The following is a 15,126-nucleotide window of genomic DNA, read 5'->3' as shown; positions in this document are numbered from 1 at the left end:
GTGTGGGTGTGGGTGCACATGCACAAATGGCTGCATCCTGGCCTGGTCCTCCTTGCTGGGAAGAGGGGCAGGTGGAGACCCCACAGGGTTCTCCCAAAGAAGCCTCAATGCACCCCAAGAACATGCCCGCAGAACGTGCCCGCAGCAGCAAAAACAGTGACATGAAACCAGCTCCCTCCCACCCCCTTTTCTGGTCCCTTAACTCTGCTCCAGCCCAGACCCTGGCCACCCTGGGGAGCAGGGAAAGGGTAGGAGGCAGAGCTCTGAATGGTGTTTGAGACTGGAGCTTTGACTTGAACTGGACATGGTCCTAGCATCTGTAGAGCCACACTGTTCCAGCCAAATTGTTGGTAGGGCTGAGACCTGGCGGGAAGAGGGTCCGACGTGGCCCCCAGGGGCGGCAGGTATCGGAGGCACAAAGCCCCCATTTGCCCAATAAGCGTGTCTGTCGCTCCTGGAGAGCAGGGGCCTGGCCCTCCTCTGAGAACCCGCGGGATGGCACTCCATCATGTAGGGCCACTTTCCAAGCCAGGTATGAGACTATACCCCCCACCCTGGGAAGGGCGGCCCTCCGTTGCCCCAGCCCAGGCCCAGGGTTAACTGAGGTAACAAAGCAGCAGGCCACCACGCCAGACAATTGTCCCCGGCCGGCCTGCCTGCGTGCTCACAGCTCCTGGTCCCCGTCCGGCCTCCTATCTGCCCTTGGGGCTGGACCCCGAGCGCCACCCTGGACGACTCCTCAGCCCCCAGGGGAGGGCCTCAGGCCCTCCTGTGCCGGCCTTCCAGGCTGAGCGCGACTGACCATTAGGGCAGGTTTCCTCCAGTGCGTTTGGACGCATTAAAGCAAGTTTTCACACAGGGAACAGTTGACAAGACACTCCTTTATTAAAACCTAAGGACATCTTTATAAAAACTACTGTATATAAAGACAAAAGCAGCGTAGCACAGTCAGTGTAAAATACATCATTATTATTACATTATTATTATTATCAGGAATATTATTGGTTTTTGGTTTTCCCAGTTATCAGCTCTCAGGGAGACCCTGTGCCTGCCCACGGGAAGTCGGGGTGCACAGGAGAAGGGATGTGCTCGGGCCCACCCTCACCTGTGTGCCCTCATGTGGCGGACCCCAAGGTGGACATGCCAGCCCGGGGGGAGGCATCCTGCCTTGTTACGGAGACTGAGCCCCTCTCTGCCGGCGCCCCACCGGTTATTGCACATCACCCAGGCTGCTTGCTGACCTGGGACGCATCCCACCAGCGTAAACATACAGAATGGGGGAGAGACGGAGAGAACACACGCGGGAACCCAGGCCAGTTTCTCTCAGGTCACCAGTTTGGTCCCACTGGGGGCCCGCGGTGGCAGTGCCACCCGCGACTTGCAATCACGAGCCCCAGCTATCCCCCTGACCCGGGTTCGTCTGACTGCTGTGGGCTCCTACACGTTTCGGAGGGTGGTGTGGGGGCCATTCACAGGGCACCCCGCTGCACAGACCCAGGGGATGCTGCTCCCACTGCAGTCCAAAGAAACGGGGTTCCTGGGAGCCCATTACCATTTCTATGACGGCATTGCCAGTGGTGCCTCCTGGGGGGGCCCTGCATTTCACTGTGTGAAGGGCAAATACATCGGGGTTTTAATGTAAAGGTAGGAGTTTTGGGGGGCGGTACAGTGTGACTACGGGTCAAAGCGGCTCACTCACCAAGCATCTATCTAGCACCAACTATCTGGTGGGGTCTGGTACCGGGAATTTGAGAGCTGGGGACAGTGCCACCTCCAAGGTCACTATCAGGGAGGGGATAGGGAAGTGTTGCCTATTTGCTCTGTGGATCTGGGTGTTCGATCTGTTAGGCACCGCGAGTCACTTCTCAGGTGATCACAGCCTCTCCTACGGACACGGTGCGTCCCTGGACACCCCCGTGATTGGCAGCAAGTGCTCGCAGAGGCGCACTGGGTTCAGAGCTGGAGAATATTAGTTGGACAGATGAATGAACGCATGCATGAACGAATAGCTTTGCTAGGATGTTCTCTCTCGCGCGCCTGACTGCTCAGCAACCACATCTGCGTTCACTGGACTGCCATCTGGGGCGGTTTGTGCCGCGAGGCAGGCGGGGGAGCCCCGTGCGGCGTTGGTCACACCGCGGGTGAGCGGTGTCTGCGATCTGGAGGGTAAAGGGCATCGCCCCAGCCTGGGGATGGGCTCCGAGGCCACAGGTGGCAGTGAGCATGGTGTCACCATCCCTGGAGGGGGACGGGGGGAGTGGCTGCCCCCTTGACCTTACAAATGTTTCCTGGGGACCAGATAAGCGGTAAGCTCAAGAATTTCCGCAGATCACTCCTATTATCCCAGCCTTCGGGTTCCCATAGCAGACGACAGGGGCGGACAGGGCGGGGCACGGACATCTCCCGTGATGAGCACTGACCAGAAATGCCCCCCAGTAACTCTACTTGGGGCTGTGACATGAATCTGGATTGTAGAGGGAGCTGCGTAAACCACTAAAATACTTTTTGGACGCCTGCGACTCTGGGAAACTCGTCCCTTTTTACAGCAGAGACTCCAGGAGACACAGTGGATGGGGTGTCAGCTGAGCGGGCAGACCGGGCCCCGGGCGGGAGGGACGGCCCAGGGCCAGGATCCCTACCCGGTGTGGACAAGGGTCTGGGGGGGCCTCAGGGTGGTGGGAACAGTGCCAGGCACGGCCACGCACACGGCCTCGTTGTGACTGAAACGATCTCAGGAGAGCTTCGGATTGGATGGCAAGCCGGGAAGTGTCCCCTCGCAATCTGTCACCCCCACTCCTGACTGTGTTGTCCTGGACCCCATCACCGCCAACCTGCCCCAGCCCTTCCTTCTGGCCCGGGGCTCCACGTGCCTGAGCCGTGTGTTCTGGGAGATGAAGAGGAGCACCACCCACCCTAGCTAGCTGCCCACCTGCTCCTTCTAAAGGATCAGGGACTGCCAGAGGGACTGGATCCCCCTGCGTTGCACACGTGTGCATGGTTGCCTGTGTGCGTGCAATGTGCGTGTGTTTTCCATTAAGGCCTGTTTCAAACTGGTCCCGGTCGGTGTCAATGCTCCCCTGGGTGGCTCCTTGAGGCTCAGGACAACTGCGGATGTTAAGGTGAGGGTGGAGGGCCTGAGGGTGCACCGGGTACTGGTTCTAGGTCGATTCCGAACCACACCAATCACACCAGATGCAGGTGAGAGTTAAAGCGTTGAGCTGCCCGTCAACGCCAGGCCATTCCCAGTGGGAGGGGGTGCTTACTGACGGGTTAGGACACAGACCGCCCGGCGGGACAAACCCCCCAGTAAGGTATGCTGTCTTCTTCTTCCTCTGCTATTTATTTCTCTTTTTTTGTACTATTACTATTGTTATTTTTACATATTACGTGGTGATAGCCAGAAGCTCACAGTAAGAAGTAAACAGGCAGCTTGAAAAACCGGGTTTGGGAGTCACTAGGAAACACTAACTCTGTAAATCTCTACTTGAACTTGTCACGACCCCGTGTCTTATTCGCAGGGACACTCTACCGACTGGCACGGGGGCCTGTCACAGTAGGGTGGGATGGGTTTTTGCTGGGCTCCTGCAGGGTTTTGAGGGGCCCTTGACATGGGGGGGATGGCCCTGTGCACACGTGCCCTGCACTCAGGGCTCTCACACCTGGTGCCCCATCTCACCCCTCAGCTGGCCCCGTCTGTCTGCTGAGCCACACGTGGGAGGCCCCCACACAAACAGGATGTTCCATCCCGAGCCCCATAGGGTTTACTGGTCTCCCTGGTGAGAGTGCTGGCAGGGGCCGGATGCTGAGTCCTACAAGCTGCAGCTCTGTGAGCGTCACCCAGGACCACAGGAAGACAGAGGTGCAAGCCCCCTAAATACCTGGTCTGACTCCTTCCTCTTAACCCAGGGGGAACCTGAGGACAGAGAAGGCACAGGACTGGCCCGAGGTCACACGGCTCTTAGTGCAGAGCTGATGTCAGAATCTGGGTCTGGTGCCTCCCTGTACCCCTCTACCCCCCCCCCCCCCCCCGCTTTCAACCCTCAAGTTCTCCGGATTCCCCAGGCTCTGCTCCCCAGATGCAGGTGACAGCTGATCCCCCTGGGCTGGGCGGCTGCCAAGCCCCCCTCCCCATAGCTCCCCACAGCGGCCTGGGCAAAGGAAGACAGGCCCATCCCTACTCAAGACCCCAACAAAGTCTTCCCCCTTTGCATCTGCGAGCCATGTGCTTGGGTGCCGCTGTCTGGGGGAGAAGCACAAAGCTGCGGGCTTGGTCCGCCGCAGGTGAACGGGCGCAAGTAATGGGGCCCCTCTGCGTCTTGGTTTCCTAGGCCATGAAACGGGGAGTCGGAGAGCCAGGTTGCCTGGAAAATCCTTTATCAGAGGATGGGGAGTTGTGTCTGTGCGGCCTTCCAGAGCTGGACCCCCCGCCCTCAACTCCTTCTGTCCTCCCTCTGGGTCCCAGCCATCCTGGATCCCGGATTTCTTTGGTTCTTTGAAACACTCAAGTGTGCTGCTGCCCCAGGGCCTTTGCGCTGGGATGCTCTTCCCCTGCCTTCCAGGCCCATGGCTGGCTCTTGCTTATCATCCAGATTTGGGCTTCTGGGTCACCTGCTCAGAAAGGCATTCCCAGACCCAGACTGTGCAACCTCAACACCCTCCGCAACAGATTGTTCTGGCTGAAATCTCAGCGGGGCGCTCACCACTACTGCTGCATCCTGACTCACTTCTCGTCCTCTCCCCAACTGGAAAACCAGCCCCATGAACAGGAGCCTCGCCGCTCACTGCTGCGCCTGAAGAGCAGTCTGTGTGCAAGAGCACTGGGTCTGGCTAAGCAAGGAACACGCCATCAGAGGGACACACGTTTATTGAGCAGGGTCCCCCGTGCTAAGAGCTGGGGGGAGACGTGGTTATTACTAACACCAGTGGAATGAGTGTGTCTACACTGGCATGACATCATTTCCCGGACAATGCCCTTCCATGTGTATGCCCTAGGCCCGCGGGGTGGGTGGCGGGTGGGGGAGCTCTGGGGAATGGATGTTAGAGGCATCCGGGTTTGTGTGGGACTCTGAAGTGGAATGGTTTCTAGACACTTGCCCCTGGGGCTTCTGCAGAACCTCATCACTGTGTCCAGCACAGATCTGTCTGTCTGTCCCACCCCCGCCTGCAGGGCAGGGACAAGGCCTGCCTGACTCAGGTCTAGTCCCCATCACTGCCCAGCCTGGGGCCTGACACAGCAGATGCGTAACCAGAATGCGCCGTGTGGATGAGAGCTGCAGGGCAGTGACAGCAGAGAATGGCAATGGCCAGTCTGCTGAGAAATCACTGGGGAGATGTCCCAGGGACTGTGCTGGGGGTACCTTGGACTTTGGGTTCTATACCCCTAAGATCAAACAGAGGGGCTGGTCTCCTGGCTGTGTGACCCTGGGCACCTTCCCTGCTCAGAACCATTTCTGCAGGGGGTTCACCACAGCCCCCTCCCAGGCGGTGAGAGAGGGAGCGCATGAAGACACGCAGCCCAGTGCCTGCCCCATGGACGGCCCAAGATGCGTGGCCTCCTTTCATGACACTGCTATGGGAACAAATTCCATAAGAACAAACCCTCATGAGCATTTTCAAATCCCCAGCGCCCTCTGAGAGCTCGGGGGGCTGTGCCCCAGGCTCACTGGCTCACAGCTGCCAGCTACAGCAAGAAGCTTGAACCGGGACGCTGGCAAGGGCCCCCAACACCGGTGACCTGTGCCCATCAGAGGACTCGGGGGGACTCCAATAGAAACCAATCAATCAAACAAAAAGAACACCTCATATCACACGCCCACGCGTGCACGCGCGCACACACACGCATACACACGTGCACACATACACTCACATTTGGTATCCTGACACAGATAGGCCCACAGGCCACAACTGGACGGAGTAGAGACAAGGGGCCCACAGGAACGATGCACAGGCCTAATCCCTACGGCTTGAATTAGCCAGAGCAGCTTTGTGTTGGTCATCCTGAGTCCACAACGGCGTCACCTCTCAGAAGCCACCAGCCCAGAATGGGACTATTGCTTGCAGACGGGTGGCTCAAGACCCCTCCCTTACAACTCCTGGCCCCCACCCCTGAGTTTGCTCCTAATCTTGGAAGTCCATGGAAGGGGGTTGTGGGCACAGGTGGCATTTCTTCCTCTGCCACCGCCGCAGCCACCTTGGCTCTCCCGGGGATCTCTGTTGAAGCTGTTCTTCCTGGAGGCTGGGCCGGGTGCTTCGGGTCTCACCTCCCCCATCCTGAGGCACGGCAAAAGGGTTTTCTGGGGAAGCAGAAGGAAACAAAATATCACATGGTGTCTCCTCCATGGGGACTCACTGAGGACATTTCTCTTGGGCCTCAGTGCCCGGAGAAGCCAGGTTTTCCCTGAGTGCATGACTTCTGGATATTGAGAGCCATTTTTTTTCCTCTTCTCAAATTATTTATTTGAGAGAGCACAGTGAGAGTGAGAGCAAGAGAGAACACAGGCTGGGGTAAGGGGAAAAGGGAGAGGGAGAAGCAGCCTCTCCACTGAGCAGGGAGCCTGATGCGGGGCTGGATTCCAAGACGCCAGGATTATGACCTGAGCTGAAGGCAGATGCTTAACCAATTGAGCCACCTAGGTGCCCCTGGATATTGAGAACGACTTGACTTTAAGACTGGAAGCAAGATAAGCAAGCCTGCTGCCACCATGGCTCCATTCTGTACCAGCACTCGTGGCCCATGTAATAAGACAAGAAAAAACTGTAGCATCTTAGGAGTGGAAGAGAAGAAACTGAGTTACAATCAATGGCAGATAATGTACACAGAAAATCCAAGAGAATCAACAGGCTAATTATTAGAACAGAGTGCAAATACAGAGATACGATCTTCAATCCAGGAGGTAATCAGATTAATTTACAAAACCCAACCGTGTTCATCTATCTCAACAATTACCGACTAATTATGTGTCTTAGCTTGCGTCATTCCAGTTAACACCTGTTGTCCTGACATAATTTTTAATATTGTTCCCCTTACCTGCTAATAAGTATTTTGATTTGGATTTTAAACGATATGGTCACCCTTGCTATAAAAAAAAACAGAAAATATTAGGGTGCTTAGTTGGCTGAGTCAGATAAGGGTCTGCCTTTGGCTCAGGTCATGATCCTGGCATCCTGGGATCCAGCCCCGCACTGGGCTCCCTGCTCAGTGGGGAGTCTGCTTCTCCCTCTGCCTTTGCCCCTTACCCGCCCCCCATGCTCTCTGTGTCTCAAATAAATGAAGTCTTTAAAAAAACCCTAGAAAATATTAACAGATACAGATACCATTCATAATTATAATAAAAACCATTATGAATCTTGAAATCACATCACTGGATTGATCGTATCCTACAAAGCCATGGAAGGGAAACCAGGGTGTTCTTAGCACAGGGATGTGCTCAGGAGACCAATGGAGCAGAGCCAGGTGGGTAAACACTGGCCCATGGGGTGCTTACAGCCTCGACTGGCAGAGTCGAGATGGCACTGTGAGTCCCCTGTCCTATGTCCAATTATAGGGACAACTGCTCAGTCACAAATACTTACCTTTCCAGACCTCCTTGCAGATGGGGTGGTCACATGACCCAGTCTTGTGTAAGTACAAGTCCACTAGGAAGGGGACATGAATCCAGATAAGAGCATGAGAAGGAGAGACACTTACTAATGCAGGTGAAGTAGCAAGCAGGGAGAAACCTGGTTCTGGTGGTGGCATCACCACCTCTGGTGGAAGTGACTGTTCATCTCCATATTAGTGCAGCTGGACCTCTGCTACTAGCATCTCATTATAGCTCTTCACTGATAAACCATCTTCAACCAAGCTGCAGGGCACATTAGGAGGGGCGGTGGGGGGGGGCAGCGGGGAGTGGATGGAGGGGCTCTGACAAAGCCAGCACAGCCCATCTTTCCAGAGCAGGTGAGAATCCCAGAAGCAGAGCCGACCTCCCCACTCTGCATCAGTAGGAACGTGTGCATGGGCTCAGGGCTGGGATTCCACAGAGCCTTCTCTGCTCTTTCCCAGAACAAAGGCAGGTCCAGTGATCCCCCACCATCTGCTTTATCTTTCTCCATAGCTTCCATCTCTGTTCAGGACACCACAGATTTTACTTCCTGGTCTAGTTTGCTGTTTGTCTCCCCCAACTAGAAAGTAAGCTACAAGAGGGCCAAAGTGTGTGCTTTGTTCTCTGCTGTGTTGCCAGGGTCTGGAGCAGTAACCTGCACATAGATAGCAGGGGCTTCATAAATATTGGCTGAATGAATGAATGAACCAGGAACTTAAAACCCAGATGGACCATCTTTCAAGTTTAACATCAACAGAAACACTTTTTGAGCCTATTTTTGAAATACAATCCCCATGAGTCCTTCTTATATAAATTACAAGAGGACACACTTAGGGTAAACCAAGGCCAAACGGGCTGAGTTTGGTGAGGGCACAAGCAGTGAGAATCTATTCAATGGTATGACCGTCTGAAACAAATCCAAGGACTGTGACTATCCTAGGCAAGATTGGGAGAGAAAAGCAGAGGCCTGGTGTAAATAACAATAGATAGGATGGTAGAGGTTAGAAGGAGGGAGGGAATTTAAGTAGATTATTCTTCATCGCTTTTATTTAGGGATCTCAATCTTTCAGAGGTTTAGGTAAAATTAGAGGTAGGACAGTAAACAGAAAAAATATCATAAAATAGAATGGACTAAAGTCATTTGGTGGAAGGGAGAGAAGGAAGGAAAACAGATATATTCTAATTTGGACATTCTTCATATGTAGGGAGAAAATAAACACTGTCTAAAGAAATAGAGAATTAAGGGCATAATATCACAGTATAATTATAAAGATAACCACAGGATTAAAAACACAGCTTTGCAAATTGTCAGAAGACATATACACAAAAAATAAAACAAAGAAAACAGAGACCATATGGTGAAAATTGACAACCCCCACAAAAGCTCTAAAAGCAGAAAGCATATCACAAACCATGACAAAAGTAACACCAAATGTATCTGTCATGTCCGTAAATGTTAATGAGCCATACACACTTGCTTAGAAAAAAAAGACTCTCAGTCCAGATTACAAACAAAATCTACTGAAGGTGGGATGAGTCACACAGGTTTTACATAAAAGGGTGGACGGATGATGAAAACATCCCCTGGACTGTTGTACAACAGCAGCGATGTACTTAAGGCCACTGAACTTTACACTTCAGGTGGTCACCGTGGTAAATTTTATGTTATGACATTTTTTTAAAAGATTTTATTTATTTATTCATGAAAGAGACAGAGAGAGAGAGGCAGACACACAGGCAGAGGAAGAAGCAGGCTCCATGCAGGGAGCCCAATGCAGGACTCGATCCCGGGTCTCCAGGATCAGGCCCTGGACTGAAGTCAGCGCTAAACTGCTGAGCCACCTGGGCTGCCCCTGTTATGACTTTTACCACAGTTATATATATATGTATATATATAAAAGGATGGGTAGAAACATAACAAACAAATGCAAATGAAGAGAATTCTATTTATTAGATAAAGCTGAAGTCAGAGCAAGAAACAGTGTATGGGAAAAAGAAGGGTGTTGTGTGGGGATCAAGGATGAGAGTCATCATGAGGATCTCAAATTAATGAACGTCTGTGCAACAAATAACATAGCCTCTGCATTGCAGAGCAAGAACTGCTGGAAATGAAGGAAGAAAAAGACGGAGCATGCTGGTATTCGTGTATTCTAGGTCCTTCACAGATAAAGTTGACAAAAACATGAATAAAAACATAGCTGGCCAAATATCTAATTAATAACATACTGTGTGTGCATGTGCACACGTGTGTGCATGCAGGTGTGTGTGCAGGTGTGTGTGCAGGTGTGTGCATTAAACAGAATTCTATTTGAATCGAATCCTATTCAAATGTTCTTGAAAAAAAGGACACACAGGAAGTGCCTGTCAGGCCACAAAGAACGTGAATTCCAAAATTTAAAAACCAGATAACGTTCTCTGATCACGATACACTAGAATTTGAAAATACTTATAACAAAAACCGCACAACAGAACAAACTCTACCACCAAGAAGCTTAAAAACTCTAAAATAACTTGTGAGTCCGAGAGACAGCCAAAAAAAATTAAAATCTCAGAGTATGGAGATAATAATAAAAATAAAAATACCATATCTTGGAATCTGTGGGATGTTTGGGCAATGCTCAGAGGAAAATGTATGGCTTTAAATGCTGATATTCATAAAGAGGACATGAATTAACTTCTCCAACTCAGAAAGTTAGAAACGGCCAGATAAGCTCAAGGAAGGCATAGGAAAGCAAGCGATAAATTAAAACTGAAATGAAGTTAAAAACAAGGGAAGGAAGGAAGAAAGAAACCCAATTTCTGGTTCTCTGAAAAACCATGGAACATTAGCTGTTGGTGAATCTAGGGGCGGAAGGAGGAGGCGAGCACGTGGCAGTGGCCTGTGCTTCCGTTTTCTCCTTCTGCTTCTCCACCGTCCCTCAGTCCTTCCACACAGGCTTCGGCTCCAGGGATTGTGCAGAATTTGCCCTTGCCAAGGTCACCAAGGGCCCCTGTGTCACTAAATCCAGCTGTGAGATCTCAGTCCCTTTCTGGCTCGGCCCCCTCGGCACCGTTGACCCAGGGGATCACTCGTCCTGCCTCCGGGACCCGGCGGACCCTCTCCGGGTTCCCCTCCTGTTTCTCTGGCCACCGCTGCTCAGGCTCCTCTCTGGGAACCTCCCCATCTGCCTGTCTCCTTTCCTCTCCATCCCCGCTCATGTCCTCCCAGGGACCCAGACGCTCCCTCCGTCGACGACTCCCTGGCCTCAAGCTCTCACATGATCTCCAACACTGTCCGCTTGATGTGGCCAGTCGGAGACTTACCACCCATCTCAAACTTAACCTTCTCAGAACTAGAACCCGGATCTTCTCTCCCGGTCAACCTTCCCACGATTGTCCCGACCTCACTTCTTGCTGCTCGCATCAGAGCCCCAGGGCCACCTCCGGCCCCCCTCTTCCTCTCCAAGCCCACTGCAATCCATCAGTGAGCCCTGCTGGCTCTGCCTTCTGCTGCATCTGTGAACCGCTGCTTCCTGCACCCTTGTCTCCCACCACAGGCCAAGCCCACGGGGCTCCTGCAGTGGCTCTGGGGCAGCCGAGTTATGTCCCTGCTCAGCTCAAAACACCCAGTGGCCCTCATCCCACCACAGGGGAAGCCAAAACCTTCCTCTCCATCTTCTCTGATCACGTCCCTGTCTTCTCTCTTTTATTCACTCCAGTCCATCCCTGGTGGCTCATTTTATGGGCCAGCTTGACTGGGCCAATGGGCGTGGGGCCAGAGAGCTGGTCTTGTATGATTCTGAGTGTGTCTGGGAGGGTGCTTCTGGGCAGGAGACTCACATCTGGATCAGATGACCGTGTAAAGCCGACAGCCCTTCCCGGTCCGTTGAAAACCGGAATAGAACAAACCGACTCTGGGAAAATTCCCTCTTTGCCAGGCTGTCTTTGGACTGGGATGTCGGTCTTCTCCTGCCTTCAGACTTGGCCCATACTGGCTGTCCTGGCTCTCCTGATTGCCAACTGCAGATCGTGGGACTGCCCAGCCTCCAAGACTGCATGAGCCAACTCCTTCAGTAAATCTCTTTATACACACATACGTATACCTACGGGGTGTCAGTATCTATCTCTACAGCATATCTACATACCTAGAGGCTGTCTATATCGACATCTATGGCATTTCTAGGTATCTACGGCATTTCCAGGTATCTACAGTACGTCTATATCTATGGCATGTCTGTATCTATATCTACAGCATGTCTATATCTATATCTCCCTGTCCCTATACACGTGTCTATATCTGTAACTGCGGTGTATCTCTATCTACAGTGCATCTCTATCTACAGCGTACTTGAATTTATATCTACAGCGTGTCTATATCTCTGGCGTGTCTGTATTGATATCTACAGCATACGTATATCTACAGCATATCTGTATCTATATAGTATATGTATATCTACAGCGTACCTATATCTAAGGTGTGTCTATCTCTATCTACAGCAGGTCTATACCTACAGGCTATCTATATCTGTAGCATGTCTGTATCTACGTGTCTCTATACACGTATCTATATCTGTAACTGCAGCGTATCTCTATCTACAGCGTGCCTGTATTTATAAGTACAGTGTGTCTATGCATCTACAGCAGTCCATGTCTATAGTGTGTCTGTATCTATATCTACAGCATGTCTATATCTACAGCGTATCTATATCTAAGGTGTATCTATCTATATTCACCGCATGTCTCTATCTATATCTACGTGTGTCTATACGTGTGTCTATATCTGTAACTGCAACGTATCTCTATCTACAGAGCATAACTGCAGCGTGCCTGTATTAATAACTACAGCGCGTCTGTATCTATATCTACAGCATGTTTATGTCTACAGCACGCCTGTATCAATATCTACAGCGGGTCTATATCCACAGTATGTCTATAGCTACAGCTACAGCGTATCTGTATTGGCATTTCCAGTGTATCAATATCTACTTCTACATCTGTCCACTAGTTTTGTGTTTCTAGAAGACCCAGATTAATGCACCACCTGCACCCATCTCTCCTCTGAGATAAACACATGGCTTTTCCCTCACGGCCTTCAAGTCATCTGTGGCTACCCCACCAAGTTACACTCTTTCTCGAACTCCTTCCCCGTTCTCATACTGCTTTTCTCTCTAGCACGTACAACATCCTAACAGTACACAGGTTTGACATACGTATTTTTAAAAATATCCTCCGTACATAATAGTAGTACTTTTCATTGGTTTTTTGGTGCACGACCACATCCCCAGGGATGCTAGATGCAGACAGAGCAGGTGCTCGGTAAAATGAAGTAACTGGACAAATAGCGAGAGAAGAGTGAGGGACCCTACCCACTCAACTCTGTCTGACTCGATCAGAAAACCTTGACGAAATGAGTGAATTTCCAACAAAAGAGAAATTATCCCAAGGATCCAGGAGTTGAGAATCTAAACAGACCAATTGCCAAGAAGGAAAACTATCAGATCGCAAATCCAAAGTCTAAAATAAGAGCAATGCCAACCAAAGCCCTAACGAGATGGCGTTCTGGAGCACGAACAACAGGACGCTTCCACATCCTGCCCTCGTCACATCGGCAAAGCTCTAGACGGCTGAGCGCTCCGGGCGTCGCCTGGGTTGTGGGGCGGGGAGAGCCTCTGCTTCACGGCTCATGGGAGGGAAGCAAGGTCATTTTTGGAAGGCAGTTTGACGCGCGGCAAAGTTACGGGTGCATGTGCCCTCCGACCCAGCGACTAAACTTGACAGTCATCCTCCAAATATGTGCACAACGGCAAAGCGCGCACGCGCTCGCTCGTCGCAGCGACGCGGGCAATAGTGGAGATTAGGCCCAGTGAAACGTCCGCCCGCAGGGCGCTGCTTCCAAAGCAAAGGCTCCCCATTCGTGATGGACGCAGATACCAGGAAGGCCCAGGCAGCTGTCCGGGAGCGCTGGCAGCCCCATCCTCACACGCCTCCCGCTGTCCTGCTGTCCAATCCCTGCCCCAGCTGTCCTCGGGATTTGACTCTAATCCTGTCCACACGCTGGGGACTCTTCCCTGAACTGTAGTCTCTCAAACACCCAGCCACCTCTGGGATATCCTCCTCGCGTGCCTAGCAGGCAGCTCATTCCTGACACGGCCCGAACCGAACTCCTATGCTACCTTCTAAATCCATTCCCCTTCAAGACCCCCCTCTCAGCTGATGGTGGCTCCATCCTTCCCGTAGCTCAGGTCAAAAGACTGGGAGCTGGCTGTCCTTGGCTTGCTTTCTCTCACGCCAAAGTCCAACCCCTCAGCCCATCTCACCATTCAAAACACACGCAGAATCTCACCACTTCTCACCACTCCCACCATCACCGCCACAGTCCAAGCCACCGTCCTCAAGGATTTCAATCCTCTTAACCGAGTTCTCTGCCCTCGCCTCCTTACAGTATATTCTCAACACAGAAGCCAGAGTTCTCTTTTTATATATTTTTTAAATATATAGAAAAATTTTTTACATATTTAAAAAAATACATCTTAAATCTTTTCTTCTTGAAACTCTCTAATGGCTTCTTATCACCAAAGCTCTGGTGACTGACTCCATGCTGCCCCCGCATACTTCTCTGCCATGGTCTCCTGCCATGTCCTTTTGTCTTCCTCACCAGCCACATGGGGCTCTTTGCTGTGCCTCCAACATTCCTGGGTGCTCCTGCCTCAGGGCCTTTGTACTTGCTGTGCCCTCTGCCTAGGCATCTGTGCACAGCTCATTTTCTCAGCAATCTCAGGTGTGGGTGCAGACGGCTCTTTAGGGAGGCCTTCCGGACTCCCCTGCACCCCGCCCCCCCCAAGCCCTGCTCACTGCTCACTGCCATGCTCCTCACAGGCAGGGAAGTGCTGAGACAGAGGAAGCCCCAGGGACTAAGGGAAGAGGAAAGTCAGGGGAAGCTTGCAGAGGAAGCCCAGGTACTTGCCTAGACTGCTTGGCTCCCCCCGGGGTGTAGGAACCGAGGGTGTGAAATGATGCTCCCAAGCACTTTGCAGGTGGCCTGGCTCCTCATCGCCAGCAGGCCGGAGAAACTGGGGCTTGGGGCCAGCACTCTTTCACTCAGGACCAATGTCAGGGCCTCCTCCGAGGCCCTTCTGGAAGCTCTTACTGCTGGCATCTTTTGCTGGGCCTGGGTCGGGTGCTGGGGGCACAGGCCTGAGTCAGGTGGGAGCCCTGTCCTTGAGGGCTCTCCACTGGTGGGGGAGCCACGTGGGGACTCCCAAACAGGAGCAGGAGGTGCACGCTGCATCAGGGGTGAGTGTCTGGGGCCCCGGGGGTGTGGCTTGGACAGAGGCGATGGGATTGGGGTTGGGGATGCTCGGGGAAAGCTCTCAGGGAGCTGGTGGCGAGAGGGGGCCTGAGCAGGGCCGGGAGGACGAGGAGGCCATTCGGAGGCTCGCAGCGGGCGGCATGAGATGCTCCTGGTGGCGGCGAGTCTGGAGAGTGGCAGCCACCAAGCAGTCCCCCCGCCCGGCAGAGGCCCTGGACGTGATCCTAGGGCTCGAGGTGCAGACCTGGACGCTGC

At 52.5% G+C, this 15,126-nt stretch overlaps 1 protein-coding gene across 3 annotated transcripts in view; it reads right to left on the bottom strand.

Moving 5' to 3' along the window:
- Positions 1-861: 861 nt before the first annotated feature.
- The window catches only part of SHISAL1 (shisa like 1), a 130,416-nt gene continuing 116,151 nt past the window's right edge, over positions 862-15,126 (bottom strand). For all 3 annotated transcript variants that reach the window (XM_026017287.2, XM_072742495.1, XM_026017288.2), the window contains exon 5: positions 862-6,293. In XM_026017287.2, coding sequence (XP_025873072.1) covers position 6,293 — 1 coding nt within the window. In that variant the 3' untranslated portion in view covers positions 862-6,292. The remainder of the gene's footprint in view (positions 6,294-15,126) is intronic.

This window comes from Vulpes vulpes, chromosome 16 (genome assembly GCF_048418805.1).
Source record: "Vulpes vulpes isolate BD-2025 chromosome 16, VulVul3, whole genome shotgun sequence".
NCBI classification, from domain to species: Eukaryota; Metazoa; Chordata; class Mammalia; order Carnivora; family Canidae; genus Vulpes; species Vulpes vulpes.
The sequence above is the reverse complement of the archived record's forward strand: the minus strand, read 5'-3'. Positions and strand labels throughout refer to the sequence as shown.